This window comes from Engystomops pustulosus, chromosome 1 (genome assembly GCF_040894005.1).
Source record: "Engystomops pustulosus chromosome 1, aEngPut4.maternal, whole genome shotgun sequence".
Lineage (NCBI taxonomy): Eukaryota > Metazoa > Chordata > Amphibia > Anura > Leptodactylidae > Engystomops > Engystomops pustulosus.
Window position 1 is genome coordinate 119,064,278 of NC_092411.1, and position 22,479 is coordinate 119,086,756.

The following is a 22,479-nucleotide window of genomic DNA, read 5'->3' on the forward strand; positions in this document are numbered from 1 at the left end:
TCCCTGACAGGCATAAGTAATCAATCGCTGCACCATCCCCCAGCTGCTGTATATGAATCATCCAGCTCAGATTGATTATTCAATTAAGGAAAAAAGATATGTTTCTGCGTCAGTGTAGCTACAGCATTCTCAAGGTATGTTTGGTTCACATTGCATAAAATCAAATGGTGTTCTTCATAAATCTTTATCGCAGTCATTTCCATTTTTCTGTTACACAGCCATGATTCTCCTGCAAACACCAACCAAGTATATTGCTAAATTTGATAAGGCACAAATGAATTGATAAATTAATGCAACATTTTTGTATAAATACAGTGAATTTTTCTCAAACCAAATAAAAAGCAGAGAGCCTTGATGCCACTGATGTTAGTGTTTGGTTTATTTTGAAGTAGTTTTATTTGGGCCTGTTGCACGTGGTGCACATAATGGGGTACATTTACTAAGGGTCTGTCGGACGCATCTCCATCGGGTTTCCCGAATATTTGCCCTGAATTGCACAGGGGTTTTTGGTGCACGTGATCGGATTTTGGCGCCGGCTTGCATGCAACACAAATTGGTAGTGACGAGTCACACGTGACACATGTGTTGGTCTGTTTAACATGAGAGCGGGTGCAGTTGATGTATGTCGCAGAACTTCTTGTAGGTCATTTGAATACAGAGCCCAAATTTCTTTTTCTGTGTGTTGTTGTACAACCCAGAATATAGAAAGACAACACTGTGACCCCGTCACTGTCCTGGCTTGCAGGTTAGTGGTGGATTGTAGCCTAAAGTTCACATGGAAAAACTTTTCATGTGGTTGAAAACCTAAATAAACCATAATAATAGTAACAATATTATGGTCCTTTGACATATGACAAATTGTTATTGCTCCCTTAGTTTGGAGACGTCCTTTTTGAAGAGGAAGTGGAGCAATGTTCGGATCTGTGCCAGAGGGTCTTACATCACTGCAGCAGTGCCCTGGAAAGCACAAGGAGTCAAGCCTGTGCCACCCTATACCTGATCATGAGATATAGCTTCAGCAGTACAAGTGTAAGTTGCTTTCTCTCTTCTAAAGATTCACAAGTAATATGATTATATTCTTTAAACAGAAAAGTCGTTTTTTATATACAAAATTCTGCAGATTACCTATGCATTTTTCAATATGAGTTTTCCATTCTAATGTATTATCTCCAAAAAAACTGTGTTTGATTAATACAGAATTTTGCCAGAGTTAAAATGCAAGTAACTATGTCATTGGCTTCACTGGTGGGGAAATCTCAAGATTTTAATGAGGAATACCTACGTAAGTCACTCAGGAGCATCCTGGCATATGCTGAGGAAGATGAAGACATGCAGTCTACAATGTTTCCAATGCAGGTATGTTTTGGTCTTGAGGAGGATCTATTGTTAAGTATTTAATTTAGTTTTTTAGTTAGGTTCCAAAACTTGGCATTTCTTAATTTGGCACTACTCTTTTCTTTACTTCCCATTGGTGATATAAGAGCTCTACCATGCATTTTGAGGAAAAAAAGGCAAGACACAATAGAGGTGGCAGAACATGCAAAGCACTTCAGACTTATTTTCATATATCAAATGTGTGATTTTATGAAAGAAAGAGCCTGCATTCACCCATAGAAAGATATGTGGGATCTAAATAACAATGGTGTAAGCTTCCCTGTAACAGAAATATCAGCCTTATTGACCAACAAGTTTTCAGAAATTATTTCTTTGCTTTCATTTTAAGGTTAATGAACTTTTGAACAATCTGAACAGCATTCTATCAGACACAGTCAAAATGAGAGCTTTTCAGAAGGATCCAGAAATGTTAATGGATCTGATGTACAGGTACGTATAAGGATATCTTTCATAGGGGCTAGTTGACTAGTAAATGTTAGCTAGCAAATGATATGTATTCTACCATATTACCACAATCCAAAATCTAGTCACCTGTGGTCAGTCTTGCAATTGATCTTTACTACATGGTTTTCTGTTAAGAGTTTTTGGTGGAATAAAGCCCTCAATGATACAAATCAACCACATGGAATTAGTGATTTTAACCCTATGCATACTTACATTCTGGCATGTGGCTTTTGAAACAGTATCCGTTCTTCATTTATCTGTTAATGGCTTATTTTCTGAGGAAAAGGGATTTTTAATAATAATCAAATCAGCTTTAGGGGCTCCTGTGTACAACACAGAAGCTTCTTCCATCTACTAGTTATGCCTGCCTTCTCCCTTCCTTACCCTGACAGAAAGCCGCTGACAGCCAAAGGAGCCAGAATGGCCTTCTGGGACCTACACAGGAGCCCCTCAGGCTCATTTGCATATGGTTAGAATTCTTTTTTTTACAACAGATAAGCAACTAAATTCATGTGGTCTCTATTGACCCCTATGGCGCCTGGTCACTGTGTGGTGAGCACATGTTGTCTTACTTATAAAAATAGAAATCTTAATTTTTATTTGTTTTCAAATTTTCCCCCATTCTAACCAAGTTTCGCCTTGTGGGCATGCCTATGGTGCACTGATATGCACGTATGCATACATAAAAATTATAATGGCTTTGCTCAAAAAGGGTATAAAGTCGATGCTGTTTCTTTGTTCAGAATTGCAAAGGGCTATCAGACTTCTCCAGACCTAAGACTGACCTGGCTTCAGAATATGGCAGAGAAACATGTAAAGGTGAAGTGTTACACGGAAGCAGCCATGTGTCTAGTACATGCCGCAGCTCTGGTTGCAGAATACTTGAGCTTGCTGGAAGACTGCAGCTATTTACCTGTTGGAAGTGTCACCTTCCAAGTAAGTTGAATAATATTGTATACATTCAGATTGATTGTACTTTGAATGGGGTTTGAATATACAAGAGCCTTGTTGTGGCTATATGTTAATGTTAACAATATTATTAATTACCAAAGGGACAAAAGTAATAGCAGTATTTTTATATGTATAGGTGAGTGACAATAACTATACCAATAAACTTTTCAGAACATTTCCTCTAATGTGATAGAAGAATCCGCAGTATCTGATGACATCTTGACCCCAGATGAAGATGGAGTGTGTTCAGGGCGATATTTTTCAAAGACTGGACTAGTTGGGCTTTTGGAACAAGCGGCAGAGCTCTTTAGTCAAGTAAGTGTATATCAGCATATCAGCCGGAGTTTGCAGCGTGTAGCACCTCCCTGTCCTATGTACTGCTTTGAATAAAGAAGATTCTCTTATTTGGGTGAGTGCCGCCATTCTTTGTCTTTTCCTACCTGTGTGAATATTACGTATAGAATAAAGCTGCTTCTCGATATATACATATTGTACACTTAAATATGCCCTTTTGGAAAATTAAATAAATCAATATAAATATTCAGTTTTATTACTAAGGTGCTAATGTCACCAGATTTAATTTGAATACAAGAAAAGAATAGAATTGTGAATTTAGTGGCCCTGTAAAGTCACTGCAAGGAGGGAGGTCAGCAATAAGCTTGTGGAGTTGAGCTATTTAATTCCCAAAATTAATGCTATACGATTCATATTTATTGTACATATTGAATACTGGCGGACTCACACTCCATTTGTTAACTATTGCAGGGAGCAAGTGAAATAAGTTGCTCTGGTTGCAACCATCTGGATTCCTCCCTGGCCTATCCACTATATCTCTCTCTTTATACATGTACACAATGGGGGTCATTTACTAAGGGCCCGATTCGCTTTTTCCTGACGTGTTACCCGAATATTTCCGATTTGGGGCGATTTTCCCTGTATTGCCCTGGGATTTTGCCGCATCGGCGCCGGCATGCACGCGTCGGAAATCAGGGGGCGTGGCCGAACGAAAAGCCGACGGATTCAGAAAAACCGCCACATTTTTAAAAAAAATGCGTCGCGTAAATTGCACTTACCTTCACCAAGTATAGGCTGGTGAATTTCAGGGCATCCCGGCCGGACCCGAATCCACCTCAGAGAACGCCCCGCTGGATCGCGAATGGGCCGGGTAAGTAAATCTGCCCCAATATGTACCTATGACAAACGTCAGTCACAATTATTATGACTCTAACAATTAATGCCATATTTGACAGATCTGCATCTTTTGTTACAAGTTATGAAAGTTACGTTGCTAGAGAAAATGATCCAGGTTCTGATTTTCACATTAGGCTTAGGGAGTCATTTCCACCCTATTATTGCTCATATGTCAGTTTTCTGGCAAACAAGCCTTAAAATAATGGCAATTCATGTCAGTTATTTTCTGCCTTACACCAACTCCATGTCAAGGGAGAGCAGGTCCGCACCCTTACACTAGCTAAAATCTATGGCTAGATAGCAAGCTAATCCTGTTCTGGCGAGGTTATAGCAATATCCTATCCTGGGCAGGGAATTGTCCACCAGCACAGCCGCCAACATGGTATATCAAGAGGCTGTAGCCTGGAGGGGCAGGCTTACACCAATGTTCCAATGTATGATAAATTCCCCCATAGATTGAACTTGATGGACCTGTGATTTTTTTTTCAATTGTCCGAATTGTAACAGATTATATTAAATTCCAATGTTCCCTTTTTATTTGTATGTCCATACAAAAATATACTTTAAACCGTACCTTACAAATTTGCCTTATAGACAGTCATCCATATTATTTACCAGTTAATATAATAACAATAACTTCCTTGCGCCAGTTTTCTGTCTGACTTTGCATGTTCTTTCTAGTGCAAACTGCTTGCACAGGTATTTTTGAAGTTTCTTAGACACTTTTGTTTTGTACTCGACCATTTTGTGGCACAGCTGCACTAGGCATTATGCGACACAAATAAGGGGGCCATAACAGCCGTGCACCAGATTTATTGTGTAAAGTCAGACATAAGTGTGTGGCAAGGCCTATATTAAAGGTGCACCACAAAAAAGTTGGTGAACTCTGTCGGGGCAGTGCAGGGAAGCGCCAGATTCTGGAGTACATTCCTCATGAATCTGGCGCCCATAGCATTATACACAGGCAAACGGCATTCAGTGCAGTTGGCACCACTCTTAGTAAATGTGCCCCTGTGTCTGTTTGGTCAACATCAAGTGGGTAACTTGACCACAACAGTCTGTTTACTTTCTGCTATAATTGAATGCATACACACAGAAAAAAAGTATCCATTCTTCAAGATTACTTCTAATTAAACATGTAATTTTAGTAATCATTAGTAATGATTAGTCATCTTACTAAAATTGCACTATTTTTCTACAGGCAGGATTCTATGAGACTGTGAATGAAGTCTACAAAATTGTCATCCCTGTTCTCGAGGCTCATCGTGACTTCCTAAAGCTTTCTTCTACCCATGAGAAACTCAAGAAGGCATATGATCGCATAATATTCAAGGTGCCCAATTCAGAGTTTTATTATATGTATGAAAAAAAATAGAAGCATAGAGACTGGAAATAGTCCTATATACGGCGTGATGCCACAAAAGGACACCAGGGGTCACCACATCCAAGAAATCAATTATTTATAGCAGAATATATACACAATCTAAAACATAACTTTTAATCATGTCACATCAGATGCCATAACTGGCCAACAAATTAACACAAGATTAAAAGATACAAAAAGCTAAAGGCCAAGCCCTCAGTACACAAAACCTCAAATGCAGGAAAACATTAGTCTAATAAAAAGGCTCATATCTCACCAGTCTTCTTATTCATTGGTTTGTAGTCAAGGGGTGAGGACACAGGATCCTAGGTTCCCTATATCACCCTCCAATATAACTTGTGCCCGAGCCTTACAGGACTTCCACCCTACCAAGTGTGGTCCTCAAACTGACCCTACAGGGCTACGAACCCTACATCTATTACAGGGTATACAAATGTGAAAGAATCCCTACGCATTTCATACACTAGCACGGTGCAATCATCAGGGCTATTTGTTGCAGAGCAGTGGCTCATTAGAACTTAACTCAGTATGTGAAGTAAATTAACAAATACCCCAGATTATTGCTTTATGTCTACGGACATGCAAAATTTAATATATGCCCTGATGATTGCACCATACTAGTGCATGAAACGCATAGGGATTCTTTAACATTTTGTAATAGATGTAGGGTTAATAGGCCTGTAGGGTCAGTTTGAGACCTGCCGTTGTTAGGGCCTGGAGTTCTGTGGGGCTCAGGCACAAGTTATAGTGTGGGGTGATGTAGGGCACCTAGGATCCAGTGTCTTCACCCCTTGACTACAAACCAACGAATAAGAAGACTTGTGAGATCTGAGCCTTTTTATTACACTCTATAATATTTTCCTGCATTTGAGGTTGTCAGGGTGCTCCTGTGACCCGGGTCCCAGGTGCTCCCGTGCTCCTCTATATGCTGCCCGCTCCCCCGGCTTCACTCACCTCTCCGCTTTCCTGCTCCGGTCCTGGCTCCCCGGCGTCCACATCCCCGTCCCCGTCTCATAGGTGCTCACATGGGTAGAATTAGATGCTAGTAAGAAATATGGTGGATACTGACACTGACATCTCTAATTCATTGTATGCTCATCTAGAAGGAATTTATGTGCTCAACTTTAGGTTTCAGTGCAGGATTTATTTTGTAGATAGCTAATAATTTATGATTCTAAGAAAACCCCTTAGGCTGGGGACCCACTGCCCAAAAATCAGTAAATAATTGCTGGTCCCTGAAGCGTGTTTTAGCCACAACTTCCACCCAACTAACCAGGTTTTCACTGCATTGCAAACATTTGAAGTCAGAATTTGCAGCAGTGATTGACAGAACTTGATCTAAATAACACAATAAATTTGCATTTTGAATAAAACAGGGTCAAAAGAGAATGTTCGGCACATATTTCCGTGTAGGATTTTATGGAGCAAAGTTTGGTGACCTGGATGAACAGGAGTTTATTTACAAAGAACCAACCATCACTAAACTCCCTGAGATTTCCCACCGACTAGAGGTAACTTGTCTTTTTCATCTATCAGTTTAGGCAACATTATGTAAGATACAGAACTATCAAGGTTGTATATTATAATTCAAGGGTTGTATTTCATCAGTCCAAAAATTTAAAATGGCTTAAAGCATTTACCAGGATAATGAAGAACATTGTGAAGATGGAAAGCATCAGGTTTTGACTCATCCATGGCTGCCTCCTATTTATTTCTCTATGACCTGATCACTCTATGTTGACCCCCATGTACCTCTCTTCCCTACTTCTCGGTATACTTCCATCTATCTCTTGTCCTTGACTTGTCTCTCTATGTTCCCATCTTTCCACAATGTCTTATCTCTCTCTATTTCTCCATGTACCTCTTATTTCTCCATGTACCCCATCTCTTCATGTTGCCCCTTCCACTCTTTATCCCCCTGTTTGTGTTGCTCATATATTTCTTGGCCAATCTGCACTCATCTCTTATAACTCTCTATAGTTTTTTGTCTGCAGAGGCCGAATATAACTTGTCTTCTAATTTCTCAGGAGCTGAGTGGCAGTGCATGGATTTCACAATTCTGAGAAAAATCTGTGCTCAAAATGAGGAGAAATGCATAATAAATAAAATAAATAAATCTTTCTATTGCACCATAATCTTCCACAGTGCTTTACATATCATGGGGTACATTTACAGACAAATTAAGACATAACAGGGCCTTCACATGGTCAGATGAAATAATAGAAGTTAGAGCCCTTCCCGCAAGAGCTTACAATCTATGAGCAAAAGCACTTACAATCAATGAGGGAGTTTAAGTGGACTTGCTAACTGAATTTATCACCTTATTTGGGGGATACATATTACAGGGAGAGGTTCATTTTACAGAATACAATCTGCTCTCTTGAGAGGTTTGGTTTTCTTACTTCCTACTATTAAACCTATTAATAAGATTTAAAAAATCTGCAAAAAGTATATAAAGAAATACAGAAATGATTTTGTTTTATTTCAACTCCAGGGATTTTATGGCAATTGCTTTGGAGAACATATGGTGGAAGTGATTAAAGACTCCGCCCCTGTGGATAAGTCAAAACTGGATCCCAATAAGGTGCAGCTACGTTTCATCTACCGTATTCATATTCAGTATTTTTCCATTTTTACAGAGCATATATTTCACTTCAGTCATCACTATTTAGAGCATTGGTGCCATCAGCATACACATTTGTTGATAAGATAAACCTGTCAGCTCCCCTGAGGGTATCTAAGTGGGGGAGACGCTGAGCTCTGTCATGTATAGGTTTATGTGGGGCAGGAGTTGTGAATAAAAAGCAGCTTGCCAGGGCTTCTAGAAAAAACTGTTTTGCTTGCCCCATATATAGTGATTGACAGCCCTGCTTGTATCAGTGTATAACTATATGTATATCGGTGGAGTGATCGGGACTCTTACAGTCTTAAATAGCAGGATTTACTCTGCCCCTTAGACATCCGGCACCAAATTATATAAGCTTTTATTTCACACAGCCCAACTCAGGACCCTCTATTGTAGTCTTCTCCCAGTTAGGATAAACCCAAGTATAATATAAGTTTTTGAAGTTTACATGCTTTAAGTATATATGAAAGAAGAAGGACGGCACTCACCCAGATCCTGTGGGATAAAAGTTCTTCTTTATTGTGAATCAAATCCGAACATCATAAACGGGGTATAGCGGGGAGGGAGTGATGCATGGTGCTCAAAGGAAGGCTACGGCCGTTTCGCGCTGTCTGCGCTTCTTTCGGCCTCCGTGTGGGGATTACAGGGTTATAAGCCCCTAGGGTGGGATAGATGTCTGCCCTGTTCCGGCAATACAGTCAGCGATACACAATGGGGCAGATTTATCAAGCAGTCTGAAAGTCAGAATATTTCCAGTTGCCCATAGTAACCAATCACAGCTCCCCTTTAAAATATTCATTAGCACTGGTAAAATGAAAGCTGAACTGTGATTGGTTGCCATGGGCAACTGGAAATATTCTGACTTTCAGACTGCTTGATAAATCTGCCCCAATGTCACATAAACAAATCGGCGCCAATCACATGCAGCCTAAGTTATGAGTATTGGCTAAAACTCACCCAGGGTCCATATGCGCCACACCTCTACTCCCTATACATGGGTGCACCTGTGGTCCGCGGTCACCTTCCGGACTCGGCCGGTAGCTCCGCCCCCAACAGGACGCTCCACGTGGGATGCGTCACCTGATCCTTGCCCCGCCCACCGCACTCACAGGTCACATGATGTGTCTCCGCGGCAACCGCTGACAACATTTACGTGACGCTAAGTGAGCGGCTCAAAGCAGGGGGGGGTTTGGAGGGAGGATGCGCATGCGCAAAGGCCACAACGGGTGATACGAAGCCTTATTACATTGTAATGTTTATGCATTAAATGTGTCCTTCGTATAACTGCCTATTTGAGCTTATAAATACCTGCTAATTAAAAACAATGGGGTGGATAGATCTTCCACCTAATCACCCATAATGTACAATGCGATTATTCAGGGTATGTAGACTCTGTCACTATCGATCCAAAACAGTGTTTTAGCTTACAGAAAGATGCTTTAAGCACCAGCCAGTGGTGACTATGGCGACTCTAAGGTTTTTCATTTCATTCAGTCAGAGTTGGAGCTTTATTTTTTTTTGGTTACAAATCCCATTTCAAGCCATGCAGTTATATTGTTAAACTAATAATCACAAAATTTGGGACTAAATTACAGTATAGAAATTAAATTATTTGAAGGTTTTGGCCTTAATGTAATATTTGATATTTAATGTAAACATTGGATTTCCATAAATACAATAAAACAAAGTTGATCATGGTAGAGAATGCATTGACTTAGAGATGCACCAAATTGGCGAACTGTTTTATAAATTTGGCGCATCTTTTTTTTTTTTTTATTATTAAAATCCTCAATTGGCGATGAAAAATGGCAAAAGATATTTTGGGCAATTCAGTGGCCTAGTTAGAAACCACAATTCTTTACCCTAAGGATAACAATAAACCTCTTTTGCCCATAAATCATTAATATTTTGTTATTTTAAATCCTTCTGTGCTCTTTAGGCCTACATCCAGATTACATTTGTAGAACCATACTTTGAGGATTATGAAATGAAATACAGGGTGACTTACTTTGAGAAGAATTCCAATCTACGTCGATTTATGTATACTACCCCCTTTACTCTTGATGGACGTCCTCGAGGAGACCTCAGTGAGCAGTACAAGAGGAAGACCATTCTGACCACAATGCATGCCTTTCCCTATATCAAGACCCGCATAAATGTGATACAGAAAGAAGAGGTAGAGTTCAGTATGAATTATGTGAAGTATAAAATTACAAAACATTAAATGTAGTGTAATCAGTAATTACATTTCCTGTAATGAAGATGTGTATTTCAGAACTTCCCTTCTGGACTCGTCCTGACAATGTCACAGTGTGCTCCAATGTTGTATACATTGGCAGCCATAGCCTGCCCGCAGACAATAGGCCTATGTTGACTTAAAGACAGAGAATGATGGCAGGAGTGTGAAGACAAGCACTTTGTAAACCATAGTGAACTTTTATAATGGAAACAGATGAAATACTCTTTAGCACTGGCAGCTGTATTTAATGGGGGTATTATTAACAATGGTACATACCACGTGTCCTTGTTGTAAATCTAAGTCTCTTATTGTTATTTCATTATTGTCAGGTCATTGTGGAAAATATTAGTATAGAATAGTGTTAATACTGACTTCTGGGACAATAGTTCATCTGTAATAATAGAAACAATCAACAATCTTGAGAAGTCTAAGGACAATGTCCACATCTGTGCATGGCCACAAGTTACAAACTGTTCAAGGGGTGTATATTTACATACACGCTGTGACATACCTGCAAATGTGCAAGCCTCTGTTAATGACAGACACAGCCCATGGACAACAGTGGTGGTGCTTATTTCAATCCAGAGTTGCTGGGCCTCAGTGCATGATCTGCACCAGCCCCCTACTATAATGTATTGTCTTCTCATACAATGAAACCTCTCCAGAAGGCCAACCCATTGAGGAGACCCCTCCCTAAAATATTGTTTTTAGCAACCATTTTTTTCCATTATACTCTGGTAACTACCCGTCTCTGAGTAGACCACCCCCACATTTTTCTGTGAAAACTCCTTTGAGAAGACCATACATGTGCTGTGTGGAGAAAGTATCAAGCCCATTCTTAAATAAAAATTTGTGAAGTACAGTATGGTGACTTACTGAGCTAAAATCCACCCAACCAACCAGAGAGGAAAAACGCCAACAGCAATATAAAGGTTAATAAAATAACAATCTTTGTTTGTTACTCAATAAAAACATTGATTAAAATGTATATCAGGAGAGACAAAAGAACAAACTTTTATGTATTTCTTTTTATGTTGTAAAATTGCAGTCGTGTACTGTAGTCCATGCATGTATATATTTATAACAATAAACTTGCGTGTTCTAGTTTATTCTGACGCCCATTGAAGTTGCCATAGAGGACATGCAAAAGAAAACACTTGAACTAGCGGTTGCTACCAGCCAGGAACCTCCAGATGCCAAGATGCTGCAGATGGTGCTGCAGGGCTCTGTAGGGGCCACAGTGAATCAGGTTTGTACGAATTATTGAAATTTAGTTTAGTAATAATGGGCTGTAAGCAATGATGATAAATGGCAGGGGCGTAACTATCACAGTCACGGGGAGTATGACTGTGACCGGGCATAGAGAAGGATGGGGGATGGAGTATTGGTCTGTAGGAGGGGAAGACATGCATGTAAGCATTTAAGACACAACTGATTACAACAGTGGCACAGGCAAAGACATGTCTGTGCGCTCTGCCTGCTCACACTGTATGATGTCATTAGGCGACATCGCATCATACAGGGCGCTGAGGCAGAACTCATAAACACAAGGATAAGGATCACCTAATGAGATTTTTCTGTTTTTTTTTATATTAAAAGGGACCCTCGTTAGTGAGGGGAGGCTGCTGCTGGAATTTCATTATTAAGCAGAGGCTGCCAGAGATTTATTGACATTTCATTAGTGAGGGAAGGCTGCTGGACATTTCAGTAGTAAGAGGAGGCTGCTGCTTGACATTTCATTAGTGAGGGGAGGTTGCTGGTGGACATTTCAGTAGTAAGAGGAGGCTGCTGCTGGACATTTCAGTAGTAAGAGGAGGCTGCTGCTTGACATTTCATTAGTAAGGGGAGGTTTCTGCTGGACATTTCAGTAGTAAGAGGAGGCTGCTGCTGGACATTTCAGTAGTAAGAGGAGGCTGCTGCTGGACATTTCAGTAGTAAGAGGAGGCTGCTGCTGGACATTTCAGTAGTAAGAGGAAGCTGCTGCTGGACATTTCATTAGTGAGGGGAGGTTTCTGCTGTACATTTCAGTAGTGAGGGGAGGCCGCTGCTGGACATTTCATTAGTGAGGGGAGGTCACTTCTGAACATTTCATTAGTAAAGAAAGGCCGCTGCCAGACATTTCATTAGTGAGTGCAGGCTGCTGCCAGACATTTCATTAGTGAGTGCAGGCTTTTGCCAGACATTTCATTAGTGAGGGAAAGCTGCTGCTGGACATCTTATAGAGGGGAGGCTGCTGCTGGACATTTCTTTAGTGAGGGGAGGCCGCTGCTGAAAAAAAGTGAACAAAGTCACAAATCATCCAGTACAGGAAAACCAAACATATGATAGTGTTGGTTAATCCTGAGCACACCGGCTCCCCCTCCTGACCAAGAAAATCCAAATATACAGAACTCAGAATGTTCGTAGTGACCTTTATAAGCAGCAACCTGGGTGGACACCGTTGTTGCAACAAACCACTAGGTAAAATATAAAAGGGGGAGCTAAACCTGAACCAGTTTTCAATAAAGGCATGTGTTACCTGTCAGCAAGGGTCAACACAGGAGGAGCTGGGGGTGAAACCCCACACCTATCGTCGTCACCAACAGTGGCTTCCTCACTATAATATAATAGTATAATATAATTCTTCCGACACTATAATATGTTTGGTTTTCCTGTACTGGATGATTTGTGACTTTGTTCACATTTTTTAATGTTTTTATTCCTTGTTTCTTGTGTTGTGGTATGCTATATCAGTAAAATTTATTGTCTTGGACTTATGGCATGTTTCTGCTTTTCTTTCCTATGGTCCAGTTAAAATTCATATGCACTGGCTGAGACATTACTAACCTGAGTTGTGCTGGTCTTATTTCCTAAGTTTTTGGGAGGCCACATTTCATTAGTAAGGGGAGTGTGGTGCTGTGTGTATATTTCTGTGTAGCATATATCTTTTCAAGTGTAATGTTCAAGATGAGGGTGGCAGCGAGAGCTTAGGTACCGTATATGGGGCCCCAATCCAAAGTTTGCACTAGCCAAACACCTTTGCACTGTAATTGGTTTCAGACAAGTACACCCACTCCAGACAATCAGATCACATCCTATTTACCCTTTACTAGAAAGTCAAAGCATATTCTGTATAGTCCTCCCAGATAATCAGAGCATATGTTGTATACTCATTCAAAATATAAATGTCTGAAATGTCTCCTAATAGTTATAACTTAGTTGGTTCTGCTGCACTTTTTGCATAACTTCTTCTACCCCTATGGCAGCTAGGCTCAGTTAACATCTGTTTTTTGTACACGTTTAGCTTGTAGGCCATGTGTCATAGGTTCAGGCCTATTAGTGGATACGGACGAAAACTCCGCCAGTTACGACCTGTAGACCAGGTCTGAACTGGCTGAGGTTTTTGTTCTATAGTCTTCGCCAGTTTCTGGCAGGGACCATAGTAAATATGGCGGGCTGGGCATTCACACCCCTGCTCGCCCCACTCTCTGACATGCCCAAAGTGGCGTGCAGGTCTGACAGGCCGGAAAACTGGCAGGGAGGGAGAGATTCATGTGCTTTCTCCAACAGAAAACTGTCAGCAAAGGTACAGTATGATGGATGTCCCCCAATATATCTGTAACAGGGCAAAAATAGTTTCTTGTTAGATTCATATGGAACCTGGCAGAATACATGTCTCTGCTTTGTATTGAATGACAGTAGAGCCCCATAAACTTCTATGGATGCTGTCTTACACCACCATACCCACAAAGTGTCTATAACAGGGTCATGCTCATCAAGCCTAAGGCTACACGCACATTGACGTATGTCCACACGGCTATGGCGGGCCAGGAGGGCATACGTCAACCACGATGGAGAGGAGGAGGGGTAACCCTCTCCATAGCGATCCATTGGGCACGACCCGTAACACGGGGAAAGATAGGACATGTCGTATCTTTTCCTTGTGTACGGAGCGTGCAGCCATTGCTTTCTATGGGCGACGTATGCTTGCGGTCATGCATACATCCCCTACACTGTTGTGTGAATGTAGCCTAACATTGTACAATGAGCAATGCTTTACCTACAAGAGTATATCTAGTTGGAACTGAAATAACACTCTGGTGTATGTCCACATATTCTATGTAGGTCTTCTGAGGCTCTCAAAACTGGACATGAGAATAATTATTTCCTTTACTCAACAATTGTTTGTATTAACATTTGTGAATTGTCTTCTATGCTTCACAGGGACCACTAGAGGTAGCTCAAGTTTTTCTGGCTGAGATTCCAGCTGACCCTAAATTATATCGACATCACAACAAGCTGAGACTGTGCTTTAAGGAATTCATTATGCGGTATGTGTCTCAGCTCCTATGGCTTTCCTGCTGTGTTATATTGCCTGTTATTTATGCATGCCATACTTTATTAGGACTCGTGACGTAAAACAAGGGAACACACCATTATTTGTATTAGATTTCTTGGAAAGAGAAGCAAATGATAGTTCTGGGAGTCCTAGAAAAGAGGAAGACATTTCCATCCTAGGTTTACTGTCTGGAGGTATGTCCTCTCAGAAAAAAACATGGTAGGTAGCTGGGTTTAACCCCTTATATTGTGCTCACAGTACTGATAGTGAATACCCTGAAAATGTTTACATTTCTGGTGCATTTCTATTTAAAATGTACTTTATACATTAGAACAAGTCAGGGGTGCAACTACAGCGGTAGCAGCCATAGTGGCTGCTATGGGGCCTGTAGTGTCAGGGGCCCCTGACTAAAGAATGGAGGATGAGCACCATTATATATATGTTATACTGCACATTATACCGCATCATATGCATATAAAACTGCACATTTTCCATAGTACACAACATGAAATGTCAGAGGACAGCAGAACAGGACTAAGGATCTCTCATCTATAATTCCTGACATGTACTTCCCACATGTGGTCTGCAGCTACTGGGAAAGGTGTGTTAGTATACAAATATATATATTTACTGAGGGCATAGGGGGGCCCCATTCAAAAGTCTGCTGTGGGACCCTGCCTCTCCTAGTTATGGCCAACAATACAAAAGCATCTAACCGTTCTTAATCAAGTATTGTATTGCATATATTGGGAATTACTGGAATTCTTGTATGGTCTTACAGTTTGCTTTGAAGGTGCCTCTCAGTACTCAGTACATAAATATCATCTACCTAGAAATACATTCTTCCTCTGCAGGTGTGGAGAGGCAGTAGAGAAAAACAGAAGGCTGATCACTTTGGAGCAGAAAGAATATCAGAACGAGCTGAAGAAGAATTACAATAGGTTAAAGGAGAATCTCCGACCCATGATTGAGCGGAAGATTCCTGACCTGTACAAACCACTGATAAAGCCTCCTAATGATGCAAGGTGAATATTATGGTTACTGGTCAGTCATTCATGCAGCAAATATTAATATGGCAAAATGTGGATATATTTAATTTTATTATATGCTTCCTGTATTCTCTGGAAATAACTGCACTGATCTTAATAGCTGTGTATTAACCTGGAGATTGTATTAAATTACAAAGTTATTTAAATAGTTCTTGGAGACTAAAGCTAGTTGTGATGTCAAAGAGAAATGTGACAATTAAATCAATGGGAACTGGAGGACTTTGATGATCTCCCTAAAATATTTTACTATTGGCTAGAACACCAAACACAGTTTCAAAATCCACACCTCCTGTTGTACACTTGCAGGTTTCGAACAGATTACCTGTTCCCAGGCTTCACTCCTTCAGACTGATATTCTGTGCAGTGCATTTACTCCCCACTGATGATCTCAGCAGAGCCTCACATGAGAACACCCTGCTCTCCAGTCCAAGAAATCCAGTCCATGTGACTTTAAAGAAAGAGCCTTAGAAAGACTTTAGCAGAACATAGTCTGCTAACTGAAGACTTTCTAAAACTGAATGGCCAAGGCCAAGGCCGATTCTAGCATATATGCTGCCTGAGGTGGATATTAAAGTGCTGCCCACCCTTCCCCTTTAGTAGCCTTCTGCTGCTCCATTGCCTGCTACCTGTTCAGTAAATGCTGAAAATTTTACTAACAATTAACATCCCCACAGGCAGACTCACTGACACTGTGTGACTGACTACAGGTTCTGGGAGTCATTAGTGGCATCTAGTACCTTATAGATGATAATTTCTTCCATCAGTAGGACTTTATTACGGGTTCTTCCATCCTTGACGTATCAATGCTGAATTCACGCCAGATATCTTCATGTCTGTGCAGCACATCTGAACCCAGAGCCCCTAAAAATACCACAGTCACTTACAGCAAAAAGTCCTCTGCATAACAAAACTGCGCTCCTAAACATTATATACCCCTCACAACACAACTGACCTCACTCTCCACACATATAACACATCCCTTCATTATTTCATTATATATATTCTACTGGAATTATAGCATGCACAGCACACCAATCAATATTAATAGACCCCCAACATTTATTAATTTATTAATACAGACCCCCAACATTTGGTTTACATGATGCAAAGTAATCTGTAGTAGGCTATAACTAATATATTCCACCCTGTTATAATGTTATATATAATTTTGTATACAGTGCTACCCTGACCAATGTAAATATATAGCACCCCCTAATGAATATATTCTGTATAAATATAATTATTAATTATTATAAAGCCCTGCCCTCATATACTTAAAGACCTCGTTATTTACCCCCCCCAATTAAATTATACACAGCTCCCATATACAGATCCCCTCCAGCTTAAATTAAATCAGGCACCATATACAGCCCTTGCAGCTTAGTAATATACTGTATCCTATATACAGCCCCACCTAGTTTAATTGAAATCCAGCCTTGTATACAGAACTCACTAGTTTACAGTCTCCCATATAGTCCATGGTATCTGGCCCCATATAATTATATACAAACCCCCCCCCCCCTCCCAGTATAAGAAGAATCTGGCCCCATAAAAATATATACCCGCCCCCCCCCCCCGTATAAGAAGAATCTGGCCCCATATAAATATATATACGCTCCCCCCCCCCCCCCGTATAAAACAAATCTGGCCCCATATAAATATACACATCCCCCCCCCCCCCCAGTATAAGAAGAATCTTGGCCAAATATAAATATATACAACCCCCCAATATAAAACAAATCTGTCCCCTTATTAATATATATAGAAGCCCCTCCCCCACCCACCGTTTTATTAGTATTCGCTTATATATATATGGCCATATTTAATAGAAAAGTGTATATGAAAAATAATAAATCTTTAACTTACCTGCAGGCAGGGTGCTCAAACGCCGTGCGGCTCCTGTCTTCTTGCAGCTCTTTATCCGCTCAGTGACGCAGGCGGTGTGACGTCATCATCCGCCGCCTGTGTCCCTATGTCACGTCGCTCTGAATGTAAAGCACACCTGTGTCTTAAAGAGACAGATGTGATTTATTTATCTGGTGGGCGGCAACGGGCGCCGGAATCGTCCACTTTAGAGCGACAAAATGCCTCACCTCATGGCAGATGCAAAATGCCGTCACTGGAGTGGTGGTGCTGTGACAGTTGTGGTTTTTGGGATAGGTAACTATCTACATTCAGGCTCCAGTTTTGCATTTTACATTTCAAAACGGATGAATAATGGATCAATTTTTTCCTGTTGATTTCAATAGACTTGCAGTGGTGTCTGTTACTATATGGTTTTACATCTTCTGTCAGACCTTCCATTATTTGAGTATATTAAAAAATCTGATGGCTATATAATAATATATATAATAATATATAATAATGAAAAACTGAAACTAACGGAAAGCAAAGTATCCATTTTTTATTAAACTGCCAAAGGTAATCTGTTAGAGGTATTCGTTAAAAAAATGGTAATTTGATATTGATCCACATCCAGACACCTGTTTAAATTACAGTCTATTAAAAAAAAAAAAAAACGTAAACTGAAAAACGGAAGCAAAAATGCACTTGGGAACTGGCCCTTATTTCCAACCAACAGTAAATTGTAAGTGTGTTGGACAACTCCCTAAAGCCTTCCAAATTTCCACATTGTTGCCATTATTTGGACACTTAATTTTGTGGTTCTATTATTTTTATTCTGTTTGGAGCCATCATTTGCAATTGTGTTCCTTTTATGGATTTTTCTATAATTATATAACCAAGTGTCATGTTGCTATGAAGGATAAAGGTGAAATATTTCATCTGTTGAATGTGGGTATAAGCTGTGGTCAGAGCCAGGTACTTGTTCAGGTAGATCTTTCAGAATTCCTGCATTTGTACATCAGACTTGAGGTAGAGGTATGCACTGGGCACCTGGATTGTATAAAATGCTACATTCTTATCTCCCCACCACAAATACTTGAAATATCTTGCAGCTGCTGCCTTTATTCTTGATAAAAGAAGAAATATAAATCACTGGCAAATGTCTCAGAAGAATTTCCTGATGATACTGCGTGTGTGTCCTATAACACTTGTCTTCCTTCCGTCCATGATCAATGTCATTGCCAGTGTGTCATCGTCTGTTTGTTCACTGGGAAACTTGTTGATGCTTTGAATGTGTTTGTGGCTAACAAATGGTTTGGTGACAATAGCGCCATTATTTCTGAGGATTGTAAACAGACTTGGGATTCTCAGAGCTGTGGGCCGGACCCATCCTTCACTTCACAGATGGCTAGAGCTAGGTGAAAGTATTCCAGGCATGCAGGGAATGGCAAGTGTTTTGTTCTTGCCCTGGAAAGGGTAGTCTAATTAACCGAAAATCCATTTATTGACCACAAAGTCAAACAGAATCCTCCACACTGATAAATAGTTAAAAAATAGGAAGGATAACGTGGAGAATGCTGCAAATTATATTTGGATATTGACTCTGAAATGGTAACAATTATCTTTTTTGATATCCGGCACATAGGTAGGTTTTAAAATAATGCCTTCTATTATACAGAATAGTTCTCCTCCAGAAGGCAACTCACTATTATACCCAGACTATGTGCCCAGAACAACTGTTCATTGACAATTGACAAATAGATTGGCACAACATAAAATGCTCCCTACAGATAAGAGTAATAGTGAATATGATTTTTTTTTATTTCCAAAGTATTTACATGGGGATATATGCTGCTGACAACAATGATTTTCCAAGTAGAATATGACATGCAATTTTCTCAACTGTTGGTTGATCAGGAAGTAAGGCCCGATCCACACTTGCGAGTGTGATGTGATGAACTCGCATCACACTCGCAACACGTGCTTCCCGGATCTCCTGGCCTGAAAGCTGCAAACCGGAACTAAACTCGGCATGTCCACACAAGTGTGGAATGGACCTAAGAGTTCTCCTTGTGGAGACTTTGCCAATGAAGGCCTCCATGCAAGCATGTCGAGAATTCTAGCCATCAATGCTTCACTAGGGGGTTCTGGGGTTCTCCAAAAATGACTTTCAGGAAGCCTAATGACATGATCTGCATATGTAATTACATGATTGAAGCCAAACCAGAAGAAACAGATTCCCAACTGTAGACAGCAGTGTTTCGGTGTGGTTGTGTCTATTCAGTACAGTGTAGGGCACTGGCTGATTACAAGGCATTTTACATGGTTTTAAAAATACTCAATTGTCAATGGGTCAGACACCCACGAGTAGCACTAGAGATAAAGGTACATGCAGTCCCTGGGTTACATACAAGATAGGGTCCTTGGGTTGGTACTTAAGTTGAATTTGTATGTAAGTCGGAACTATAAATTTTATAATTGTAGCTCCAGACAAAATTTTATTTTTGCCCCAGTAACAATTGGATTTTCTAAATTTTTTGCTGTAATGGGACCAAGGATTATTAATAAAGCTTCATTACAGACACCTAACTGCTGATTATTGCAGTCTGGGACTAAAGGAAAGCAACCAGAGAGCTTCACCAAAGGTCATAGTGGGCAAAGAGGTCTGTCTGCAACTAGGGGTCGTCTGTAAGTCGGGTGTCCTTAAGTAGCGGACTGCCTGTTTGGTGGAGAACTGTGTGTTACATGAATATTGATTATTTATTATGTTAAGGTGCCTACTACATGTCTTTCCCCTGTGTGGCACATGTATAACATTTTTAATCTCTTGCAGGGTCATCCCCCATCGATCCAGCTTCAGAAAATATGACTCACAAGTTTCTCAGAGCAGTTGATGAATCTCTAAGTAGTGAAGAAAATAAGAAAAGTCACCTACACATGCCAGTCACAGAAGAAACACAGACTTCTTTTTTAACAAAAAGGAGTTTTTTTCCTCTAGATTAGGGGATAATTTTCAGGTCGCTCAATATCCAGCAAACATACAGGGGTCTAAAACTCCCTCATCCCGTAAATGAAGCACCAGTGCACATGCCTGACCAGTAATGGTAGCGGTCTCCCAAGCCCCATAGAAGGGATTAGAGCACTGTTTACACAAGTGCACTGGTGCTTCATTCATGGGGAGAAGGCTGTAACTTTTCCGGCACAACCCATTTTACATTTGTGTTCCAATAACAATCAAAAACATTTTTGATGGGACATAACCGAAGAAGACGGTAAAGAGTGGACATGTTTTATGCTTTGTTTTATGCTGCTCAGTGCAGCTGAGGCACCCAATGGTCTATGGACACACGTGAAATGCAGTAAATTTGAGCTAAAACCTATAGATAACTACAAATAACTTTATTTGTTCTTGTCCTGTACATACTTATAAACTTGTTTGAACATGTTGATGTTAAAAATAGGTACAAGCAGAACTTGGTGTGGTACGTCACCTGCAGACTACTATAATATTTAATTTACTACTAAAAAATGTATCGCTAACAGGATAGCTAAAATGCGGGAATCTAATAATGGCTCCCCATAAACGACTGTACAGATGTAAATCTAAGAAGGGGAATAGCACACCTTCAAATTTTTCCTTAAAGCCATTGTTTTCTATGCAGGGATCGCAGCTGTTGAGGCTGCAATGTATTTTATTGAAGTCTTTTTTACATTTCAAATTCATGGACTTATATAGATTCAAATATGGTACTAAGTTTTGCACTGCCGATGTGATTGTTGGCTCTTAAGCTTTTAATAGTACAGGATTTTTTTATCTGTACATATTTGAATTGCTACGGGCATATACAGTATTATTTGTTGTACTCAACCAGTGCCATTAATAAATACAATATATTATATTTTATTTTAATGTGTGAAGCAATACTTTCATGTGGGATTAATCAGTGTACATATACTGTTACGTCAAAAAAAAAAAATGGATATATTTTTTGATATTTGTGTCTTGTGTCTATGTTTTCAATACATTGGGGCAGTTTTATCACTATATTTATAATTTGTGGAAAAAAACATGTTTCACTGCCTGTTTTAAACACTTTTCAGTCTAGTATGTGACAAGGCATGTCTCCTTCCCAAAAGGGGTATGCACCAAAAAAGCTACACTCAACCAAGGCATAGGACAGTCTAGACAGTTTTAAGTCTCATCTCTGTTAGGTCTTCAGTTATTGTCAAAATCAGCAGTGACTCTACAGAGAAAAGGTATAATGGAAAGACAGATTTCTGGAATCTTGCCTTCATCTAAGGTCCCCTTAGCTCCTTAAGCCAGGGAAGAATGTCTGAATGTCATCTCAAACACAAACTGGAGAGTGTGTTATATACTCTACCCCTATTGTAATTAATAAATAGGAGGGGTGAGGGCTGAATATTTTTATGAGCACCCGTGGGTCAGTCCAAGCCTTGGTGGTGATCACTGTACCCTCCCTCCAGATTGCACAAAAATAAATATATATTTACATTACATATAACATTCCAAAATACCTTATGTATTAAAATATATAAATGAATAACAGAAGAATGAAGAAAAAGTTTGGGAAGTCAAAAACAGAGTAAAAAACAGAAACCCAAAACCAAAAGAGAGCAATAGCAGGAATGTGTTAAGGATTGGCTTCTTCTAAATAGCTCACTGAATTCAAGCATGGAACTGAATATGGATGTCACTACTCTGCAGCAGCCAAATTTCTTTTCTGCTAAATACAATTGTCTGTGAGTACTATTGAAAAAAATGAAGCATATACACTCACCGGCCACTTTATTAGGTACACCTGTCCAACTGCTCGTTAACACTTAATTTCTAATCAGCCAATCACATGGCGGCATTTAGGCATGTAGACATGGTCAAGACAATCTCCTGCAGTTCAAACCGATCAGTATGGGGAAGAAAGGTGATTTCAGTGCCTTTGAACGTGGCATGGTTGTTGGTGCCAGAAGGGCTGGTCTGAGTATTTCAGAAACTGCTGATCTACTGGGATTTTCACGCAC

At 40.1% G+C, this 22,479-nt stretch overlaps 1 protein-coding gene across 3 annotated transcripts in view; it reads left to right on the forward strand.

The window, feature by feature from the left end:
* Window positions 1-21,437, forward strand: part of DOCK8 (dedicator of cytokinesis 8) — a 120,552-nt gene extending 99,115 nt beyond the window's left edge. For all 3 annotated transcript variants that reach the window (XM_072151529.1, XM_072151519.1, XM_072151539.1), the window contains 13 exons: window positions 877-1,029; window positions 1,198-1,356; window positions 1,724-1,824; window positions 2,583-2,775; window positions 2,962-3,105; window positions 5,183-5,314; window positions 6,742-6,876; window positions 7,860-7,949; window positions 9,931-10,167; window positions 11,336-11,479; window positions 14,434-14,540; window positions 15,403-15,573; window positions 20,276-21,437. In XM_072151529.1, coding sequence (XP_072007630.1) covers window positions 877-1,029; window positions 1,198-1,356; window positions 1,724-1,824; window positions 2,583-2,775; window positions 2,962-3,105; window positions 5,183-5,314; window positions 6,742-6,876; window positions 7,860-7,949; window positions 9,931-10,167; window positions 11,336-11,479; window positions 14,434-14,540; window positions 15,403-15,573; window positions 20,276-20,336 — 1,827 coding nt within the window. In that variant the 3' untranslated portion in view covers window positions 20,337-21,437. The remainder of the gene's footprint in view (window positions 1-876; window positions 1,030-1,197; window positions 1,357-1,723; window positions 1,825-2,582; window positions 2,776-2,961; window positions 3,106-5,182; window positions 5,315-6,741; window positions 6,877-7,859; window positions 7,950-9,930; window positions 10,168-11,335; window positions 11,480-14,433; window positions 14,541-15,402; window positions 15,574-20,275) is intronic.
* The last annotated feature ends 1,042 nt before the right edge of the window (window positions 21,438-22,479 follow it).